This window comes from Eschrichtius robustus, chromosome 12 (assembly GCF_028021215.1).
Source record: "Eschrichtius robustus isolate mEscRob2 chromosome 12, mEscRob2.pri, whole genome shotgun sequence".
NCBI lineage: Eukaryota > Metazoa > Chordata > Mammalia > Artiodactyla > Eschrichtiidae > Eschrichtius > Eschrichtius robustus.
This window is the reverse complement of record NC_090835.1, coordinates 87,856,231-87,880,548: the sequence shown is the minus strand read 5'-3', so window position 1 is coordinate 87,880,548 and position 24,318 is coordinate 87,856,231. Positions and strand designations below refer to the sequence as shown.

At 38.6% G+C, this 24,318-nt stretch overlaps 1 protein-coding gene across 1 annotated transcript; it reads right to left on the bottom strand.

The window, feature by feature from the left end:
- Positions 1-1,491: 1,491 nt before the first annotated feature.
- SLC17A3 (solute carrier family 17 member 3) lies at positions 1,492-20,406 on the bottom strand. Its single transcript, XM_068558198.1, is given in 15 exon segments — positions 1,492-1,607; positions 1,771-1,907; positions 2,822-2,912; positions 3,206-3,353; positions 3,445-3,574; positions 3,852-3,886; positions 3,889-4,012; positions 4,136-4,159; positions 4,492-4,586; positions 8,190-8,276; positions 10,746-10,833; positions 10,915-11,148; positions 11,351-11,562; positions 15,344-15,460; positions 20,355-20,406. Coding segments are annotated over 13 exon segments (1,488 nt in total). The 5' UTR covers positions 15,429-15,460; positions 20,355-20,406; the 3' UTR covers positions 1,492-1,607; positions 1,771-1,772.
- Positions 20,407-24,318: the final 3,912 nt, after the last annotated feature.

Below are 24,318 nucleotides of genomic sequence, written 5' to 3'. Positions count from 1 at the left end.
TTCCTGATTCTGGAATTGGGCCAGAGTGTCCTACCTAGAGAGAAAATCTGCCCATGTCACTATTGCTTGTAGCTCCCTGACATGGCAAACAAGACCTCCATGTTCTGGTCACACCCACCTCCCTAATTTAATCTTTTGCCCTTCCCTAACTGACCGTGTAGGCAAGTGATTCCCTTCAGAATCCTTCTTCTTTTTTTTTTTTTTTTTTCATGCTTTTGTACAAGTTGGGCTCCAATGTGGAAAATTCTACCATAACACTCCTCTTTTAACATTTAGATCAGGAATTACTTGCAGAAGGAGATCTCCCCTGTGCTCTTCAGCTTAGGATTAGAACCCCTCATCTGGTCTCCTGCAATGACCTGCATGTCCCCCTGCTATTGTAGCTGGGACAATGCACTTGCCATGTATTATTATGTCTGTCTTCCACATCTGAATGGACGATAGTGACTGTGTCTAATTTACTCTAGTGTTCCAAGGGCCTAGATTCTAGACTATGCAAAATCTCAGTAATTGCTGTTGCTTATTCAAATGTGACCTTCTATATCCTTGCCCTAATTTTTCACTCAGAACTAGCATCCATCACATCACTTCTATACAAAATAACTTTATGGCTATAATCTCTATTCAACACAGTAGAGATCACCATGGGGAGCAACCTAGAACATAGTTTTGGCCCCTCTGAACATGCTATGACCTATGACCCAAATTATAATTTAAAGAAATACTAAACTATTTCATGTTTTGAGCTTTATATATGACCTAACTACTGCAATTAGTTGGATCCTAGAAGGAGAAACATAACATACTCACACTGGGTAATTTGAGGACAGTGTTAAATGAGACAATTTCACAGGATTGGGAAGGTGGGAAGGAAACCACAAGATAATTCTCGAGAATCCCAGAACTTGCAACATAAAGGCCAAAAAAGGTTTGATGGGACATGGGAAGAGAGAAATTACCAGACTATGCGGAGAGGGCTGTCTGCTAGGAGCTGTGAACTATACAGGAAGGATCAGCCACCTGCAGTCCCCGCGAGGAGGAACTTTAGAGATAAATACTCCCTATCCGCACTCTCCTGCCTCCACTGAAAATCCAGCAGAAGGCAGTGGACAAGGAAGTGTGGGATGCAAAGCACTCAGGTCAGCCTCCTGGGGCCCGAGCAGGATGCAGGAGAGTGGAGCACACAAAGGGAGGGACACATGGACAATATCCAGGCCAACAAATATATAAGTTAATATTCATTTTCACAAATAGGAGGAATAATTGCCCTAGGGAGGTTACTGCCCTCGATTAAGAGTTTCAAAACATAGTTTCCTGTTTAGAGATTCAAAAACTGTGAATCTAGCCTGCTGGCTCCCATACAGCAGCTCCTCTGAATCCATTGCTAATTCTATGAAGATGACAACTTTGTTCTTGGCTATCATTTTATTTGAATTTTCATTCATCTTATATTTTTCTCAAAACGAAATCTGAGTAAAATAAAGAACTGATCTCAGATTTGAAAAGAGCTACAGCAAAGAAAATTTTTTCTGTTGATATTTTCATCACTGAAGGCTTCTTGTTTATGAAATAAGGTGCCTAATGACTTTCCATACAAGGTGGGGTAACTAAGAAGGAAAAATGGCATAGAATTAAAAATTTAATACTCCAACATAAAATAAAAATTAAAAAAATTGTAAATCAACTATTCTCCAATATAAAATAAAAATAAAAAAAAATTTAAATAGTGCTTCTCTGGTTATAACCATAGATGAAATCATTTTTCTTTACCTTCATAAACGAGTGAGTTTCCTTTCTTTAGCCCGGTCTTGGACATCTGCTTTTCCAAATATAACGTAGAGGATCAGTCCTAATGTGTTAATGGCAAATGACAAGGAGAAGACATTCCTCCTCCCAAATTCAGGGTCCTGAGGAGACAAAACTTCAAGTAAATATTACCCCTTTCATCCCTTTTTCTATGAAACTCATTAGTAGTTTAGAAGACAACATTCACCAGTGGGTTTTCATGTAGAAGTTCATTTCCTGAACACTACTTAATAGTTTGGTGGAAAGAATTTCAAAATGGATTCAGAATGTTCTTCATAAAATGGACTTAAGGACCATTACAATTAACCGCCAGATTTGTATTTGTCCCTATTTATCAAAGTGCCATACATTTTCTCTTTTGTGCAAATCATGACTATATATATGCTAATAATATTTCTTCTTGTGGTGCAAGAAGAATCTTGCAGGAAGAGGATTGTGGGCTTTGGAGCTAGACAGGTGTAAGTTAGGAGAATTCTGATTCTACATCCTCTTAGTGGAAAGACATATTCTATCAGATTTTAATCATCAGGAAATGAGGATAATAATATTGCATTTTCATAATTGGTGGGAGAATCAATAATTAAATGAGATTACTGCATATGAAATACCTGTAATAATACCTGCATGTATCAGGCACTTAAACATATTTGATTTTATTATCTCTTTGCTTTTGCATGGTTATGCAAATGAAAATTTCAAAGTGTTGCAGAAGACATGGCAAGTTGCATATATGCATGGATTCATCATCTTCTCACAGGACATCTATGCGGCTGTGTGATTTCAAAGACTGGATATTACCAGTGGATCGCTAGTGAGTGCTTTGGTTTCAGAATAAGTAAAGATTGAGGTCATGAAGGAAATTCTTTTATATTTTTCTTTGCCAAGTTGATCTTCATGACAAAGTCACCCACAATTTAATTTTATTATCCAAAATATGAAAACATTTTTTTATGTTATTACCTTTATGAATGGATTCAGCAGAGTGTTTTAAGAATCCTTGGCAAGAAAACTTTACCTGACTGAGAAGAAATCCACTGACAGTGGGTGCCAGGATAGCAGATATCTGTGCAAACCCCCTCGAGGCTCCCATGAGAAAGCTGGAATGCCTGTGGGTGACAGGAATGTTCCACGCTAGATCCACAGACACTTCAGCCCTGCTTAGCATATGAATCCGTCATATAGTAATTATGTCAAAAAGGACTCTCTCTGTGTATATTCAATGAAAGGTACTGAGACAAATCAACAACACCCTCCTCCCACATACTTGAAAAAATGACCACAGGCTATCAGTGGTCCTTGCCCATGATTTATAATTTCACAAAGTTTGGGGCTCCCGGAAGGCTGAGGGCTAAATCTTTTTCAGAAAATATGAAAATGAGAGTGGAAATTATAGTCCTACCTTGGAGCAATATCTAAGGCATTGATATAGATCCCTGGCTGACTAAACAGACTTAGTCCACAGGAGAGCATCAGAAGGCTCACTGCTGTGATATAGCTGGAGGCAACGTATGGCAGAACCACAAGGGATGCTGAAGAGGGGAGACTTCCTATGGAACCAGGAACAGACGAATTAACCAAGATACATATTTGGCTGTTGTATGCCTTATGAATTATCAGAGCTTTTGGTCCTGTTCTTACCTAGAACTGTGGCAATTTTCCTCACTGTAACAAACCTAAAATTCTTGGTCAGAAGGAAATCTGCCAGGTAACCTCCCAGGATGCCAACGACCCAGGCAAAAATAAAAGGAAGGGCAGACAGGAAGCCACTCTGAGGGGAAAAACTTGAGTAAACCATCATAATAAAGGCTGTGAGATCACACCTTGTATTGAAAAGCACTAATAATTATACCGACAACTCTGAAATCATACTTTCCTAAGAAAATCAGTAGCTTCTTCCATCATACCCTCAGAAAAGCTACTCACATGACTGTTACATTATCTCTTGGTAATAAAAGATAAATTTTTCTAGATGGGATGATTTGTGAAGGCAGAGTAATTTGAGAGTCATGCAAACAGGAGAAACAGGTGGAGGGAAATATACTCACATCTCAGATATCAACATTGAACACAGAGCTGATTAAGTTGGTGTGTATACAACCATTACGTTAATTAACCATTGATGGCTGAAACAGCAAAAACACAAGGACCAGAGGGGTAGAGATCTGACCATAGCTTTGATGGGAAGAGGCTGCTTAGAAGAGCTGACCTGAAAACAAATTTATTGATTAGAATAGTAAGATCTGAGACATGCTCACACGTTCTTAGTTACCCTGATAAATCCAGATGCTGATACAAGATCTCTGGAGAAGGTCAGAGTTTTTATGTGTACCTGTTGGGCCAAGGAGGATATGATGTATTCTTTTTTTTTTTTTAAAGACGGTTGCTTTTTTAAAATTTATTTATTTATTTATTATTTATGGCTGTGTTGGGTCTCCGTCTCTGTGCGAGGGCTTTCTCTAGCTGTGGCAAGTGGGGGCCACTCTTCATCGTGGTGCGCAGGCCTCTCACTATCGCGGCCTCTCTTGTTGCGGAGCACAGGCTCCAGACCCGCAGGCTCAGTAATTGTGGCTCACGGGCCCAGTTGCTCTGCGGCATGTGGGATCCTCCCAGACCAGGGCTCGAACCCGTGTCCCCTGCATTAACATGCAGATTCTCAACCACTGCGCCACCAGGGAAGCCCATGATGTATTCTTTCTCTATGATGTTTATCCATGGGTGAGTGATGGGGTCATCGTAAATCAAAACAAACCAGAGAAGGCAGGAGACACAGCCAACACCTTCTGCAAGCAGAGGTAAAATTGGCAAACTTCTGTGTGAATTTCTTTTACATTGGGATATTTTCTGATATGGTTCCTGGGAAAAGCTCTTGCTCTTAATATCTCCTTCCCATTTCTCAAAATATTCACATGCATATCACAGCTTTCGAGAACCTATTCCTTTATATTTCTTGATTATTTGTGTGCACAAAAATCACAGACCCTAGGAATGGCACTAAACTTGATATCTCAACCTTTTTAATACTAATAAAGGAAAACTATTTCTCTACTCACAACCCTTCTGACACCAAATGTGTGGGGTTTTCACACTAAGAAATTCTCTAGTTCTCTAGAGACACCAACCTGGCATCCTACAGTTTAGCTCAGTTCTGACACTATCTGGCATTAGCACAGACCCTACAGAGTAAGGGCTCAGTCACACAGGCTGCCCCCTACTTCAGATACTAATTGCAAGTAGTGAGTCCTCAAATTACCCACACTTCTGTTCAACTTTACTACAAATTCAGAGGTTCCCACAACTCCCTCTTAGTCTGATAATTTGCTGGAACAGCTCACAAAAGTCAGGGAAATATTCATTTGTCTTTACTGGTTTATCATAAAAAATGTGATAAAGGATACTGATGAACACCCAGATGAAGAGATACATAGGGTGAGGTCTGGAAGGGTCCTGAGTGCAGGAGTTTCTGACCCTATGGAGTTGGGGATATGCTACCATCCCAGCATGTGGATGTGTTCACCAACCTGGAGGCTCTTAGAACCCCACAGTTTACGGATTTTTATGGAGGCTGTATCATGTCGGTATAATTGATTATTAACACAATCTGATGCACCCTCTCCTCCTGGGAGGATGGAAGGTGGGGTTAAAAGTTCCAAGCTTATAATCACAGCTTGGTCTTTCTGGTGGCCTCTAGCCTGAAGCTATCCAGGAGGCTACCAAGAGTCACCTCATTAGACAAAAGATGTTCCTATAACTCAAGAAATTCCAAGGGATTTAGGAACTCTGCTTAGAGCTCCTATCATCCCCACCACTCACCACGAAATTACAAGAGTTTTAGGAGCTCTGGGTCAGGAACTGGTGGCAGAAACCATACGTATATATTTCTTATTATGTCACAATTAGCCATTCTAATAGGTGTGCAGAGGTAGCTCATTGTTTTTATTTGCATTTCCCTAATGACTAAGGATGTTGAGCTGACCACCTTTTCACATGCTTATTTTCCCTCTCCTTATCCTCTTTAGTGTGGTGTCTTTGCCCATTTTTAAATTGGGTTTTTGTTTTGTTATTGAGTTTTGAGAATTATTTACACACTCTGGATAAAAGTCCTTATTGTATATGTGTTTTGCAAGTATTTTCTCTCCGTCTCAACTTGTCTCTTTATTATTCTAATAATGTCTTTTGGATGAAATCCAATCTATCAACTTGTTATTTTATGGATCAAGCCTTTGGTGTCATAGCTAAGAAATCTTTGCCTAAATAAAGAACAAAGATTTTCTCATATGTTTTCTTTTAAAAGAATGATAATTTCAGATCTTACAATTACATCCAACATTCATTTTGAGTTTTTGTATAGATTGCAAGATATGGATCAAAATTCTTTTTCTTTTTTTTTTTTGAGCACCATGTGTTAAAAAGACTCTCCTTTCTCCATTGAATTGCTTTTGAATCTTTATCAAAAATCAGTTTATCATTTATGTGTATGTCTATTTATGACTGTATTCTGTTTCGCTGATCTGTTTTTCTCTATGCCAATACCACAATGTCTTGATGACTGTAATTTTATAATACACCTTGACATCAGACTGTGTTAGTCTTACAACTTTGTCATTGATTTCCAAAATTGGCTATTCTAGGATCTTTTTATTTTCATGATAATTTAGTTTTCAGTGCATGTTTCACATCTTTTATCAGATTTAGCACTGTTACATATTTTTTGATGCTATTGAAAATGGTACTGTTCTGTTTAATTTAAATTTCTGATTCTTTCAACTTTTGTATGTCTAAAAATGTCCTTATTTTGCCTTTGTTTTTGAAAAGTTTTTCTTTGTCTCTAGAATTCTATGTTAACAGATTTTTTTTTTCTTTTTTCTTGCAGTATTTGAAAGATGTTGTTCCACTGCTTTCTTGCTTTTATTGCTTCTGATGGGAAAGCTGCAGTCATCATATCTTTGTTCTTCTCTCTCTATTTTTAAACTTTGGCTGCTTTTAAGATTTCATCTTTATGACTGGTTTTGAGCCATTTTATTATGGTATAACTTGGTACAGATTTCTTCATATTTCCTGTGCTTGAGATTCATTGACTTCTTTGGATCTGTGAGTTTATAGTTTCCAACAAACTTGGAAAACTTTCAGCCATCATTTCTTCAAAGGTTTCTGTTCCCCCATCCCACTCCTCTCCTTTGGGCACTACACACCTTACTTATGTTCGCATTTTATTATTACTTTTTTCTCTGTGTAGGTCATTCTGGATGGTTTCTATTGTTACTTTTAAGTTCATTAATCTTTTCTTCTGTTGTATCATCTGTCATTAATTCAATCCTTATATTGTAGTTTTTATCTCTAGAAGTTTGATTTAGGGTCTTTAAAAATATACTTTGCATGTCTCTACTTAAATTTTGAACAAATAAAGTTATGTTATAGTTATAGTAACTATTCTTGTGTGCTAGTTCTAACATTTGTGTCAGTTCTGGGTTGGTTTTGATTGATTGATTATTCTCCTTATTATGGATTGTGTTTTCCTGCCTTTGTCCATACCTGGTAACTTATGCTTTGAGCCAGACATTACGAATTATATCTTGTTGGGTGCTGAATATTTTTGTATTCCTATAAATATTTTTGAGCTTTGTTTTGGGGTACAGTTAAATTACATGGAAACACTGACCCTTTGGGTCTGGTCATCATCATTTGTTAGAGGGATCCACAATAGTGTGTCCTCTAGAGCTAATTATTTCTCACTATTGAGGAAAGACATTTATCAGTATTCTGCCCAATGGCCCAAGAATTATACATTTTTTCATTCTGTCTTGTGGAACCAGGCACTATCCCTGATTCTCTATAAGTACTGGACACTATTCTTAATTTTTTCCAGTGATTTCCGGCACCCCACCCCACCCCCACCCCCACTGGCCTCAGATGATGTCTCCACACAGGTATGCTAATCAGTGCTCTGCTGAGTATCAAGGGGGACTCTGCAGATAGCCAGGGTTTTCTCTGGGTACAGTTGTCTCCTGTTAGGCACCCTTTCCTGTGAGCTCTACCTGCCTTACTTTCTCAGGGCTCTTACCTCCATCTCCTCAACTCTGATTCTTCTGTCTCTCACAAACCACCGCTCTGCAAGTCTGTCCCCTACTGCCTGCTAGGGCAGCAGATTTTGCCTAATCACTTTGTGTTAATAATGCATCATGGCAGGTTAACAGCATCATAGGCAGGAGGACTTCCAAATCCTTTGATGGTATAAGTTAATTCTTCCCTACTATTATATTAAGACATTTTCTTTTACTAGGATCTTTCTGTCTCGATTCATTTCCTCCAGAAAAGTACACATAGATAGATACTCAGAAGAATCTCCCTGAATATGAAAACCTAGAAGTGGGGAGACAGCAGCTTACCAAAGATATAGAAGACAAAAGGCCACCCGAGGGCTTGACTGATGATGCCACCCAGGAGGATGGCAATGCAGCTTCCCAGCATCATTCCTGCAAAGAGAGGATAAGCTGTGGGGCTCTGGACTGCCACCTGATAGATGCCTATAGAATGACAGACGACATGTTACAGAGCAGTATCACCACAAAGAGATAAGCATAGTAGAATATATGAACTTCAAACGTGTGATTGAGTTCATATGTTCTCCTGAGGACCCATTTTTCTGGCATTTCCATAGTAACATTGCAGATGACAACCATGCTTCCTTTTATGCTATTTTAATTTTTAATTACACAATTCATATAACATATGCTATTGTAAAAGTAAATTAGTGCAAAGAACCAAGGTTCTCCTCACATGCCCCCCAATCCATCCCCACTCGAATGTTAATGAACAGCTACAATTTATTATATGATGTATAATTGCATACATTTTCCTCTCTGCACACATACATAATGTATACATACATGCATCTCTTGGTAAATGCATTTATGTAAAATGTAGACAGAAAGATAGATTTGTCTATTAATGTGTTAATAACACTGTTTTAATTTCCATGGCTTTACCGAATATTCTCATATATAGTGAGGCACATTTCCCTTTACAACTTCTTCAAAACTAGACTATTATTTTTTTTTTTATTTTCCAGATGAACGTTAACATCAACTTGTCAACTTTTATATATATGTATGTGAGTTATTAATTTTAAATAAGCAGGACCATAATGTACCTATTGTCCTGTGACATTTATTTTTTATTTAACAATTGGTCTTGTAAATATTTCCATGTCACTGTAGATTCTACCTAGTTGTTATTTATGAACATAAACTTAATTATCACTTCTGAACTTAAACATAATTTATTTCTGTACAGTAAAATATCAGAAGTAGGCCTGCTAAACCAAAGACTGTGCATTTTTTGACAGAATTGCTGAAGTATCCTGCTAAAAGTCCATACTAAATTAAACTGACAACAAAGATTGTTTTCCTCATCTCTTGACAACATTGGACATCCTCAAAGCTCCTAAATAGTTTTCCAAATATGAATGCAAAACAGTATATCATTTTTTCTTTTTATAGTGAAGTTGAACATTTTTTTCATTTTTATTTCTTTTGTGAACTGTTCATAATCTTTTTTTTTGTTTCTTTCACTTGTTTAACTTTGTCTTAATTTATAGAATCCTTATGCGTTGTGAATAATAACCCTCTGTCTGTCATGCTGGCTGCAGTTCTATTCTCCCAATTTAAACTTTGTTTATGGTGTCTTTTGTAATCTAGCAGTTGTGAGTTTTCATGGGGTCAGATCTGTAAGTTTCCTCTGTAATGACTTCTAGATTTACTCCTTTGCTTAAAAGGGCTTTCTTGATCTCACAGTTTAAAAAAAAAAAAAAAAAATCAGACCAGGGCTTGGACCTGTGTCCCCTGCATTGGCAGGTGGATTCTTAACCACTGTGCCACCAGGGAAGTCCCAGCAACAACTGTTTTTTATAGCAGTATGTTCTTTTAAAATGAATATCATTTACACATATTCCCGTGGATCTTGCTGATGTTATTTGTTAATTATTTAAAATCTTCTTTCAATTCCTTTATTAATTTCTTTTTCATTTGGGTTAGTTCTTGCAGTTTTTGAGTTTGGTTTCTCTCTTTCATGCTCTTGATTTCCTTCAAATGTTTGAGGATTTGGGAAAGCCAATCCTTATTTATATTTGAGGATATCCCTTAGTCAGCTGTGATAACCAAAGTGAGTTTCCTTAGTCCAAACTGGAGCCTCCATTCCCCTATCAGTGGATATGAGCTCTGATGACAAAGACTAATCCTCCAGGCCTGTGAAGTGCTCTAGAGAGGCATAAGGTCAGGCAGAGTGTGTGTGTGTGTGCACGTGACTCGTTTTCTGGAATTGAAGAATCCCTGGCTCTCCTACCCTTCTTTTCTTACCCAGCACCCATACTTTGGCAATTTCCAGTTTGTTAGCCCTATTCTTTCCATTTTTCATTTTGACTCAATGTAACTGAAGCTTTCTTCCTCCAGAATATTCATTCCAGGTACACTGTCCAGGCAGATCATTATCAGAAAGCAGTTCTCAGGACAACTGAGAGCAATTCCAAAGAAGATTAAGTTGGATTCATGCCTCACACTGAACACTAGTATAAACTCCAATATGCCAAAAATTTAAATATAAAAAATGAAATCATACATATTCGATAAAAGCCATGGTTGGATGCTTTTGTAACATTTCTAACTATGACTCAAATCCAGAAACCGTAAAAGAAAAGAATGATCAATTTGACTATATAAAAATGTATTTTTAAAAAATGGCAAAAGGCATTATAAGCAAAGTCAAATCACAAATGACAACCTGGGGAAAATAACTAAAAGTCATGTCACAAAGGACCCATCCCCCTAGTTTATAAATACTTGATTGACATTGAGCAGAAGACAAAGAACCTTGCAATAAAACAAGTCGAAGAACTCAGTGAAAGAATGTTGGATTGTAGTGGGCTTATTTCCGTTTTATGTTTTTACCTGAGAAAGCAATGCTGCAGCGTCGGCTTCGTTCATGTGGAGGACTCCATCTTTCCCAGAGTGCAAACTGACCCCCATAGCGTAACCCCTGAAATAAAAATAGAGTTCTTGACAAGTGGTCCCATAGAGAAATTCACATCCAGCGCATATTTATAAAATATCTGGGTACCAGGTTCACGTCCTGAAGTATTCGAGTTGCAATGAGGAAACCTAGTCCAAGGTCAGCTGCCAGAGGGGTGAAGAGAACGAGAAATGAGGATCCAAGCAGAGCAGCACCAACCACTCGCTTTGTTCCTACTCTTCCAGCCAGGTATCCACTGGGAGCCAGTGTCAGGATCATGCCATAGGTGATAGAACTAAAGATGATGCCCTGGATTTGAGGGCTCCAATCATACACAGGGGCCTTAAAGAAACAGAGAATGCTTTGGTAAGCCATTTACAGGAAGGCTGTTGCATAACTTAGAAGCCTCTTTAGATCTTCCACTTGCTTTCAAATCACTATTTCCTCAATTAAAACTTCTTAACATATAAACTCTAGAAAAAATAAATATCCAAACAAACAAATAGCAAAAACAAGAACACAACTTAAACCTTGCATTGCTTACCCCCGCAGGAAGACTTTTTGGGGAATTATTTGGGTCATCAAATGAGTCAACAGGCAGCCCCTCAGTGGACCTGTTAAACTGGGACTGATGGTTTGTGCTGTTGGCCATGGTTACCATGGTGATGTTCATGATAACATTTTGTGCCATTATTGTGAAGTTGCAGAGATGTGTGATGAAGGCTATTCCATAGCGAGTGGAACATAAGCTTGGAGCTGGAAATATTATGGCATTATATTAGTGCTTTCTTTATTGAACCATCATTTATTTTTCACAAGTTATAATACAGAAAGCTATCACCTGATGATTTAAATGGCACTTCTATCGGCTTTGGCAAAGAAAGATTACAAAAGCAGAAAATGACTGAGTTGAGTCAAAGGGTGTTTTATACCACAGCTTTATAGACCCTGACTTACTCTGGGGTGTTCTGTTCTTCCTGCAATTTTGTCTCTCCCATTCCTAGGTTATTGTATTCTATGGTTGATGAAATTACTCATATTTAAATATATACAGATATGGATATATAGAATATATATATTACAAGTAAATATATACATATAAATGAAATATGCATAGTATACATATTTAAATTATATAATTTATACTATATGTACTATATTATATACATATATAATGTAAATTTTAAACATTGAAGGAGTTGTTCATTGGTGTAGATTTATTATTCTTCTCATATGTCTCAGTCAGTGAGGGCAAACTTTCATTTAAATTTTGAAATTAAACCTCTAGAAAGATTTTCTCATTAGAGAAAAATTGACACTGACAAACTATGAAAAAATATAGTGAAAAAATAACAGAAAAAGAAATGAGCACAAAATTAAAATAATCTGTTTTTGTACTTCCAGGAAAGATAGCTATTGCCAGGAAGAAACTATTGCAACAATCCAGAAAAGAAGTGAAGAACCGTGAACTAGGGTGGTAGCAGTAGAGGAACTAAGATGTGATAAGATCCTAGATAGATTGCAGTAGGGGAATAACTGAATCTTGGTTTCAATTTTACAGATGGGTGAGGGAAGGGCATTGGAGAGTTTCTTGTCCTAAACAGCTGGAAGAATGGAGTTGCCGTTCAATGAGGAAGAGAGTTCTGCAGAAAAAGCAGGGGCAGTGGGGGTGACAAAGAGCTTATTAAAAAGCACCCAAGAGATGTTGAGAATGTTGTTGCATATAAAACTCTAGAGTTTAGAAGAGAGGTAGAGGCTGAGGCAAAACACTGGGAGTTAATAACCTTCAAGATGATACTTGAAGCCATGGTATTTAGGGAATGAGAATAAATAGGGAAGATAACCAAGGACTGACTCTAGGGCTCTCCAATGCTTAGAGGTTGGATAAATGGGAAGAAACTGGCAATGGAAACTGAAAAGGAATGGTCAGTGGGGTAGGAAGAAAACCAGGAAAGTGTGGTGTCCTGGAAGCCAAGGGGAAAAGAGCTACAGGGAGGAGGGAGTCAGTAGGTGTGTCAGATGTTTCTGATAGGTTATGTAACATGATGACTGAGAATTAACTCATTTAATCCTCACAATAATCCTATGAAGCAGCTACTATTACTAGTCCAATCTTAACAGGTGCAGAGCAGTCAGCTAATAGTATAGCTCAAGTGTCTCTGCTCTTAACCACTGCACTGCATGTGTGCGGTGGCTTTTATTTTGTCCCAGATGATTCCATGAGAATACCTTTGCCACAACCCAAGTGCACTCATCTATGGGGTTTGTATGGCTGTATGGTGTAGGAGAGGAGAGCAACACCATGCATCATCAAGAAGTCTTCAAAACTTCAAGAAAAGAGGTGCCTTGAGGTTTACAAAAGAGCCTTTCCCTCAAGACCATACTCTCTTCTCCTTAAGTAGAACACAAATCTTGTAGTGAATGTAGTGGGGAAGGAAGAATTTGGAAGAAACTGGTAAGTGTACTGTAATTAGAGCAAGGAGCTAAAAAATAATATCTTTGTAAAGGTCTTCCTTTCTTTTTCAGGGCTGGGTGATGACTTCCTATGTCGATCAAATCAACTAATAATTTATCAGTTCTTTGGCCTCTGATCTCCCCAACTTGCTTTGGGATCCTAGAAGCCAAAGGCTACAGAAAGCGAGTATCAGCAAACCAGGAGACTAATGGCTCACAAATGGGTGGGGTGAACACCTGCCTCATGAGATTGCTGAAAGATCCACTAGAGGCTGTATTTAAACGGCTTAGTCTGGTGCTTGCTGCATATTAAGCGTTCCCTACAGGCTACTACGTGTGTCCTTAAAAGTTATTTGTGGGCTTCCCTGGTGGCGCAGTGGTTGGGAGTCTGCCTGCCAATGCAGGGGACGCGGGTTCGAGCCCTGGTCTGGGAGGATCCCGCGTGCCGCGGAGCGGCTGGGCTCGTGAGCCACGGCTACTGAGCCTGCGGGTCTGGAGCCTGTGCTCCGCAACAAGAGAGGCCGCGATAGTGAGAGGCCCGCGCACCGCGGTGAAGAGTGGCCCCCGCTCGCCGCCAACTGGAGAAAGCCCTCGCACAGAGACGAAGACCCAACACAGCCAAAAAAAAAAAAAAGTTATTTGTTTCCCGTGTCTAGTTAAGATATATGAAAAATAATGTTGGTACATCTCATGTCTTAAAATTTAAAAACTCAATATATAACATAATAATACTGCCTCTTGTCAAATTGAAGTTGTCATTGATTTAAAATGCATCATTTTTTGCTCTACTAAAAATCAATTGATCAACTAATCAACAAATCAAACTTAATAGATCCAAAACTAAACTTCTAAGTTCCCCCTCCCAATCTTGCTCCACCCGAATTCCTTCCCAACTCAGGTGATAGAAATTCCATCCTTCCAAACACTTTGCAATTTATCCTTGATTTCTTTCTTTCACAGCCTACATCCAATCTATCTAGAACATACTGCTTTCTTTACATTCAAAATATATGTAGAATTCAACCACTTCGGCCACTGCTATCTTTTTGTTTAAAGCCTCTTCCATGTGGTTCTAGCTACCAACATCTCTTGCCTAGATTTTTGCAATAGCCTTCAACTTGACTTCCTGCTTCCAGTCTACTCTCATTACAGCATTTGGAGTGCTCTAGTCATACCATAAATTTGATCACGCCATTTTCTGCTCAAAATTCTCTATGTGGCCACACTTTTTTTCAGATTAAAAACTAAGGTCTTTATAGTGGCCAGTGGAAACGGAGTATTTATAACCATTGCTTAAAATTTTTATTTTTCTTAGGAAAAAGCCCTGAGGAAGTAATAATTCGAACTGTAGACAAGTGTTATGTTACAGGATATCATGAGATATATATATATAGATAGATAGATATATTATAGATAACATATACAATATGTTATATCTATATAACTATATCTATCAATTAATCTATCTGTATGATAGGTAAGCAAAAACCCCCAAAACTCCACAACTTAAATATCCAACCACAGGGATTTTTCAGGTAAATAATACTTTATCTATTGGATATATTAGAATAATAATATGTATCCTTTAAGAATAATGATTGTATTATAAAGCAAATTGAAAACTATGTGTGGTCTAAAACATACAACATAATATATACAGCACAGAACTATATAAAATACACATGTAAAGGAAGGCAATAAAAACAAATTACAGTGGTTACATTAAGCTTAGTAACACCTTTTTTCATATCTTGATTTTTTGAGGTTTCTGTAAATAACTTTTTGTACTTTACTTAATTAAGCAATACAATTATGCTTACAATATTACATGCAATAACAAGCAGAATACACAATACTATGTGTAGACGATTTGGTAGTATTTATCAAGAACGCAAGTGCATATGGACTAAGATTAGGAGGTAATCATCAAAAATAAAATACTTTTTTAGAAATGTACATTAATAGTACTTGATTTTTAAAAACAATTAAACACCTTAAAAGACATGAATTCATTTCTTTGTATTACGATATTGTAAAAATCCACCATAAAATCCTAAAACCACATAGTCGAGGTTGAGTTTACCTTTCCCAGGACTGAGCTTCTCATCCCCTTGTACATCTTGGGAGTACTTCCCTGCCGTGGGACTCAATTCTGTCATGGTGGCCATTGCGTTCTTCTCTCCTGATGACTGTTTTTCACCTACAGGGTGATATGTTATCCAAGGTGTCAGCCACGAGAAATGAGACTTCTGTGAAACATTTAAAAAGTGGGCAACAGGCAAACAGAAGCTGGGCCATTCCATCTGGATGGGGTGTAAGGAGGATCATTACCTACTCTTGGCTCAATACAACAGGTGTACTGTGCCTAAGGCGTGGAACTGTTTATTATTTAGGATCTGGAGTACTCACTGTTTGCCAATTTAAGAGCGCTGGATTTGGAGCTAGGCATTTCTAAGTTCAAATCCAGGCTTGTGATTTACCTAATGTGCTGAGTGCTAGCAGGAACAAATTTGTGTGTTTCAGTTTCCCATCTGCTGTTAACAAGAACAATGACAACAACAGCGCGGCAGCGGCACCTTCATCAAGGATCTGTAAGGATTCAATAGACTGCACGTGCCTGGTGCTCAGCAAGTGGTTGCTATGTGGTTTATTGCCATCATTGTTGGAGCTACTACAGATGTGGGTCACCTCGGAGCTGTGTCCTTCTGGCATCCTCTACTGCACCTGAGAACCTGGCTTCTGGTACCCCTGATGACTCCCACACTGCTTCCCTGTTTGACCCACTGTGAGTGTCACTAACATGTGTCATCAATAATTGGAGACCAAATTTGTATAATGAGATGATACAATTTTTAATTGGATAAATTTGACATGTAATGTTGTGTAAATTTAAGGTGTACATCTCGTGTTACTTTGATACATTTATATATTGTAAAATGGTTGCCATTGTGATGATATTTATCACATTATATACTTAGTACAATATTGTTGCCTATGTTCAATAAACTGTACATTAAATCTCTATGGCTATTTTAGTACTTGGTACAAATTTGTACCCTTAAATACCATCAATGTTACTCCCTACCCTCCATCCCCTGGTAACCACTGTTTTACTCTCTGTGGTTTTTTTACATGTTTGATTTTAAAGATTCCACGTATAAGTGATATCATACTGTATTTGTCTGTCTCTGTCTGGCTTATCTGATTCAGCATAATGTGCTCAGTATTCATCCATGTTGTTGCAAAAGGCAGGATGTCCTTTTTCCTCATAGCTGAGTAATATGCCATTGTGTATATACCACAAGATGATACAATTCTAATCCTGATCATTTTTGGCCACAAGCTGATGATATGCCTACAGAGTTATAGAAAAAACTAACACAGATCTTGACCTTTCTGCTTATACGAGAAGTAAAAAAATCTTTCCTACATACAATATTAAGATCTTTAATACCCAAGGGGATTTTTGTATGGTACTGTGTATAGAATTACAATATTTGTGCTATGTTTAGTGCTCAATTTATTAAATGTTAAACCTCTTAAAGGAAAAGTTTCAAAACATGTAACTATTTATGCCACTAATAAATCAAAGTTGTTGGTTCAATAAGTAATATCCTCTTAAACATTTAAACACTGGCACTTAACTAGACCTGGTCTAAAACCAGTGTTGCAAACTAAGGCATGGCTTCTTAGCATTTATAAAAATTAAAAGTTTCATTAGTGCAGTAAAAGTTTCATTACTGCACGTGCCATAGGCTGCCCCCTTAGGATATAAAGTTAGACCCTCTCTGGTGGCACACGGCCAGCAATGTTGCGTCTCTTTCTCACTTTGTGAGAGTGTGGGGTTACCAGGGTTGATTGGTCTTTCCTGTTCCTGATCCCACTTTCCCTCAACTGCTTGCCCTGCTTCCAGGACACAAATCCAACCATTCTTTGTATAAATGAACTTTGTAAGAAGACATATGTACTTTAAAAAATGGGGCACACGTCTGTCTATTCCCCTCTACATATTGAAATTTTACTTTTAAAACATCCCTAATAATGCTATCCTTCATTGTGTTATAACTATTATATGAGCATTTCTTACATTAACACCTTCATTTTAGAGAGTTATTATGGAATCATGGTTTTAAAACGATTCCATTTCAATGTAATTCTATTTTCTTTTCATGTTATAATTATCCTACTTGGGTGCAGGTCAAGTTCAGAGTGTGGCCTTTGGATGTCTCCTCTCTGTTTTTATTCATTGTTTTTCTTAAACAGCTTCATTGAGGTATAACTGACAATGAACTATGCTTACTTAAAGTGTACAATTCTGTAAGTTTTGAAGGATGTATACCCATGAGACAATCAATGCAATCAAAATAGTAACTTATACATTACCCCCTGTAAGTTTCATCCTGTCCTTTTGTAATCCTTCTCCGCAGCATTTCCCAGCTCCTGCCCATTCATCCTGCTCTTCTACCCCTGGAAACAAAAGATCTACTTTCTGTGCTATAGATTAGCTTGCATTTTCTAGCAATTTGATAGAAATGGAATCATATAGTATGTCCTCACTTTTTTCCTGGCTTATTTCACTCAGCATAATTATTTTGAAATTCATCTATGTTGTGTACATTAATACTTCATTCCTTTTTATTGCTGAGTAATATTTCATTGCACGGTTATACCACAATTTGTTTATCCATTCATCTTTTGATGAAAATTGCATTGCTTGCCGTTCATGGCCATTACAAATAAAGATGCTATGAACATTCATGTACAGGTCTTTGTTTAGACATGTGCTTTCATTTCTCTTAGATCAATACTTACGAGTGGTACCTATGAGTGGATAAATACCATATGGTAAGTATATGTTTAACTTTTTGAGAAAATGATGAATTGTTTTCCAAAGTGGTTGTACCATTTTACACTCTCACTAACAGTGTATGAGAGAGTTCCAGATCCTCTACATACTCAACAATTTGATGTGGTCAGTCTTTTTAGTTTTAGACATTCTAAAGGATGCGTAGTAATATCTCATCACGGTTTTAATCTGTATTTCTCTAATGAGGTTGAGCATCTTTCCATGTGTTTATTTGCTATCAGTATATCTTCTTTGGAGAGGTGTCTCTTCAGATCTAATTCCCTGGTGTGGCCAGAACATTTCAAAAATAGGCCTTTTAAACGTGAAACTAACACAACATTGTAAATCAAGTATACTTCAATTGAAAAAAATAGGCCTTTTGTACCTAGGGAAATTGCCCTGATTTTAATTGCAAAGATTGCTTGGGAGATACTTTACTAAAGACAAAGATGTGGCCACCTGCACTGTCTTGCACAACCTGGCAATGCTGAACAGGAATATGTTGTTTTTATTAACACCTTTTCCCCATGAGTGATATTTATTCTCACTTCCATGTTCTGCTATGATGTCAGTCAATGTAACTCTGTGGCTGTGAGACTTTACCATCCCCCTGCTGTGGGACTGTTTGGACTGGAACATTCTGAATGTCAGATTACTTCCAGTTTTCTATTATCTCTATTCTAGACAACCAGGCATGCCTTGTCTCGGAAACTTGAGTGCCCAGTCCCAGCAGATGTGACCATATATTCAATACACAGAGATCATTCTCCCAGGAGATTTTACAAGCATTCACTCACACAGCTAAACAGGTGGTTGAGTATAGGCAACAAACAGGGATCCAACTAAGGGAAAGTTCTGAGAGCAAGTGGCTGTCAAGGGAACATCTGAATTCCAGGGAAGGTTGGTGACCTCAAGAAAGTTTTCTGGCTGGATGCCCCGGCAGTGAGGTTGCAAGGGTAATACAATTCCACTCCCGCTAGCCTCCAAGGCATAGGACTATACAAAAGAAACTACATATATATATTTACATATTATATATGTTTTGTATATGTGTGTGTATACACACACACACGCACACATATTTTTTAACAGCTACCTTATTTTCCATTATTGGTCCAGAAAACGCTGCGGGTTGCCTGAGTCAGAGACTGTATATGGCATCCTGAGATGTTTCTGGTTCGAAGCAGTGTTCACAAGGAATTATACTGAGGTTCACCTTCCTGCAGAGACCACTGGGTTTAAAGGCTGGGGGTGTGCAACCAATAGTACCCTCCCTATACATCTGCGAGGGCACAAGTGTCATCAAAAAGTTGTAACTTCTTCATCTTTGCCTTGAGGACTCTCCCTGATCACCTCCTTCCAACTGTCCTCAGCCCACCTACCATTTTCTGGTGGCCCTGGTGACTGTTCCATTGCCTCATCTTGACATTTCTTCTTCTATCCCCAGCCATTTTAGTTTGGTTAAATTTCACACCATCTCACTGGTTCTGACTCAGCATTCTTCTAGATGCTGTCTTAGACTAGAGTCACCCCCAGCCCTGTCTTGTGTCAAAGCCCTGGACCCTAATTGATCTGGGTGGGAAACTAAGGCAAAGAACATGATTACAAAAGGATGGAGTCCCTCAGGACACTGGCAATAGTCCTGTTGCTGCTGTGAATCTGCCCAGGAGAAAAGCCCTGCACAACCTTCGCGGGGGCAATGAATCTTCACGTAAGAGATGGAGCTGTGATTGCCAAGGCTTTCTTATCTGAAGTGTTCCTTCACAACCACTCTGCAGCTCTTCTCCCACCAGCTGTTGCTACAAAAGAAACTATGATAGCTACTGTAATTAACTACTAACCCAGGCAGTTTACATCAACCCCAGATGGAGCTATTACTGACCCTTTTCAGCCAGATCATCCCGTTGGCAAATGAAAGAGTTGATGTTTGCTCACAAGCCCCAAAATTAAACTCCCCAAACTCAGCCTTTTAAACATTTCACTAGAGCGCCTGTTTCTTGGAAATGTCTTCCACGGTTGGCATTTTCTCAAAGCTTATGGCTGATCGGGCATAAAACTTCAGCTTCCTGCTTCTACCTCTCTTCTCTCTGCCTTGTTAAGGAGATAAGGCTTTTACATCTTCATTCACTCTTTTTTAAAACTCAATATGAGAAAACCTGCGACTTGGGGGGTATACAAAAACTGCCGATTGTTACACAGAAAGGACCCTTCGAGAGCTTTCGTAGCAACACCAAGATAAGTGACTTACTTGGTGTCTGAGGAAGGACTTCGACTTAGAACCTGCTCTCCCTTCACGCTCTCTCCCTCCACAGCTTTGCCAGCAGGCAGCTGAAGATGCTTGGCCACCTGGGGCTTGACTCGGTAATCATTAATGAGATTCATCAAACTAGAAGTTGAATGAGAGGGCTTCTTGCCAAGTGGCCTTTGGGGAAATTTTCGGAAAAGTGTGCCTTGAGTACTTGGAATCTGAACCCCCTCTGCAGTTCTGCCTGCTTCTCTGCCAACGTGTGATTCTTGACCTTTCTCCTCAGGTGTATCTCCTCAAAACCTCAGATGCTTTCTCTAGTTCAGACATTTGCGTGTGGTTTTTACCTTGCTTTACTGTGTCTTCGATGACTTTAGTTCTCTTTTGAAAAGGTTAAAAAAAGAAAGAGAATATTATAATTGAATGCAGTTTAGTACTTTTTTCCCTTCTTTGTTGTTTTTGGGTTTTTTCTCTTTGAAATTTTAATTTTTTCTTTGAAATACTGAACTATAACAGATAAAGTTGAACTTCACTCTATTGCTTTCCCTGATCCTTTCTCTTTTACACACACACACACACACACGAACAATAATATGTCTCACATAAATTTAGTGAGGTTTCTCCACATTTTTCTGGTTTTACTATCTATAGGTATGTTCACAAACTATATAAACTAATGTTTTGTATCATTTCTAAATTTGTGTACATGCTATCATGCGGTATGGGCCACACTATAACTCACTTTGGAGAATAAGCAACATGCATTTGGAACACCCACATGGGCACAGTGGAAGCCAACCTCTCTCAGTTTACATTGACTTCTTTTTAACTACATGCCCATGCAGTTGAAAACATCCTCACTGCTTTCCAAGTTCGCATATGGTTCTGCTTGTCTTTGTCTCAGAGATGAAGCAATGCCTTCAGATCCCCAGCTTTATGTAGATAGTTCATTTCCAGCTCCCTGCATGCTCTGTGCTTGCAACCCAGACACCTTTCCCTGTGTGAGCATGAGAGTCAGTCTCCAGCCATGGAGAATTCAACCTGGTTCTGCATGCCTCTGAGCTCTCCTGGCTTAAGCTCCGGCTAATCACTTTGATTTTAAGTTCCTTCTTAGTTCTTAGTTTATGGCCCCTGAGGAGATCTCCTTTTGATTTTGAGTTTGACTCTTTATACTTATTTGGATTATATCATGGGAAAGTAAATCACCTCCCAGCATTCTGGTGGAGGAGTGGGATCCTGGCAAAGTCTATTACTGAGATCAAGGATTCTGAAGGAGGTGCCTGGGTCTTGGGGAGTCCAAGCTACTATTTTTCTTTTCTTTTTTGGCTGCGTTGGGTCTTCATTGCTGTGTGTGGGCTTTCTCTAGTTGTGGCGAGTGGGGGCTACTTTTCGTTGTGGCGCTTGGGTCTCTCATTGTGGTGGCTCCTCTTGTTGCAGAGCATGGGCTCTAGGCATGAGGGCTTCAGTAGTTGTGGCACACGGGCTCAGTAGTTGTGGTCCGCAGGCTTAGTTGCTCTGTGGCATGTGAGTTCTTCTTAGACCGGGGATCAAGCCCATGTTCCCTGCATTGGCAGGTGGGTTCTTAACTACTGCGCCACCAGGGAAGTCCTTCAAGCTACTATTTTTCAAGCATTTATTATATGTACTCCTCACAATTCTTTCAGGTAAGTTTTATTATATTCATTATGAGATAAGAAGAGAAAAGAAAAACAGATTTGTTCCATCTGCACTTTGGGAATTTAAGCATGGATAATCTAAGTCCATTATATAGAAGAAAGGGATGAAAATTTCACCTTCCTGTGTAAAAGATTTTTCCCTGAGTCATTTTTTGAAGGACTCTGAACCCTGCGATAAATAATCAACAACTTTAGAATTCAAATACATCTAACCCTGAATTATTATCCAAGTCAGAAAATGTGACTTGGTTTTGCAATTTAATTTTTAACTTCATCTTAAAATGCTCAACTTGGAGCATTCTTGCATTCAACTTGCTTTGATTTGGTAGAAATAGACGTAAGTTGCCTCTGTGTGGGAAAAAATCCAACTTCGCTTCATTTCTATAATTAATTTTCAAACACTTGAATATAGATAGAAATATTACCTTGACTTAGATTGTGATATCTACCTTTTAAAAATTTTATGTTTTCCTTTTGAAAAGGGTTAGTTTTTAAATTGCTTTCTTTTAGTCACTAGAATTATTAGAAAGGATAGGGTGCACATTTCTCCTGTGGTAACTGTTGAAGTTATCCTCAGAGCTGTTTTCATAAGACTGTGAACAACTGTCATTAATAATTAGACACACGGGGACTTCCCTGATGGCACAGTGGTTAAGAATGTGCCTGCCAATGCAGGGGACATGGGTTCGAGCCCTGGTCTGGGAAGATCCCACATGCTGCAGAGCAACTAAGCCCATGCACCATAACTACTGAGCCTGTGCTCTAGAGCCCGTGAGCCACAACTACTGAGCCTGAGTGCCACAACTACTGAAGCCCGTGCACCTAGAGCCCGTGCTCCGCAACAAGAGAAGCCACTGCAATGAGAAGACCGTGCACCGCAATGAAGAGTAGCCCCTGCTCACTGCAACTAGAGAAAGCCCGCGTGCAGCAACGAAGACCCGACGCAGCCAAAAATAAATAAATAAATAAATTTATTTTTTTAAAAAAGGCATAAAAAAATAATTAGACACGACAGCTTGGTAAGATGTGGGCTCCGATTCTGGCTGATGTTTCAGAGGACACCAGTGTACAGTCCTGTTGTAATCACAGAGAGCCTGCTGTTTCTAGTCTAGGAGGCTCCGGCAGAGGAAGCACCTCTCATGTGCACACTCTGCCCCAACCCTCATAATGTCTAGCAGTGATTCAGGGACAGCTGTTGAGAAATCACATCGGATGAATCTGAATCCTGAAATGAAAGACTTGACTAAATGGTAACAGTCACTCTCTGGAGCTTGGCTGCTTTTTCACACACACTTGAAAGGTTGGAAACCATGAACCCAAATGAAGTGTCATGTCTGCTCAGAATCTTAAGTCCACATCATGGTACTGGCAAATCCTTTTTTCTCCAAGTTCAAGTCAAACTCCTGTTTGCCTCACCATTGCTATAAACAAATGGGGTCAATCTGGTCATCAAGCTCATATTGGAAGACCATCTCTATTATTCTGACTTTTATCAGCTGAGCAGAATGGTTATGTCTTTTGTTATCTACACAACACATTCAAGTATGTGCTAGATTGCCATACTGCAAATACTCCTTGCTTTTATCCTTAGATATGGCTTTCTTTTACTCTACTTTCTAGTTTCAATGCCCCTTACTTCTGCAACTACAGTAACAGGAATGCCTAACTCAAACTGCAAAATCTTATGCTATTGAAGATAGCAGTCATAGGAAAGAAAAGACCAAAACACAGGAAATTCTATTACAATTAGGATAATAAATTAAAATTTGTGCTTTTGATGTTCCAAAAGAAAAAAAAAAGAAAATGATTGCTTAATCACATAATCACTTTTCATTACTCTACAGAGATTAATGGCAATATACATCCATTTCTCCTCTGAACTCCAAGGTCAAAGGTTTGCAGGTGTGCCTCATTCTTCACTCCAGATCAGACTCTATTCCACAGTCCAGTCTGGGAACTGACCTTACGTTCTGGTTGTTAGACAATGGCAGTTGTTAAAGAAGCTTAAGGTAGTCTAGCGTTAGGTTTAATAAAAGCAAGTTTTAGACTAACTTCTACCACATGTGCACACATTTATGAATCCTACTGCCTGGAGAAGTGGCCAAGCACACTGTGTCTGAGGGTGCCAAAGCCATCAACAACTACACCAGCTGTGAGTTGTTTTTAACCAGACTTGAATATCATAAACCAAAGACATTGTTAAGAGCCATCTTAGTTTTTAACATTAAAGTTCTAGTTAGCGTGTGTTTTTGCTAAAAATTCATTGGTTGTGAATCACCCAGTCAACTAGT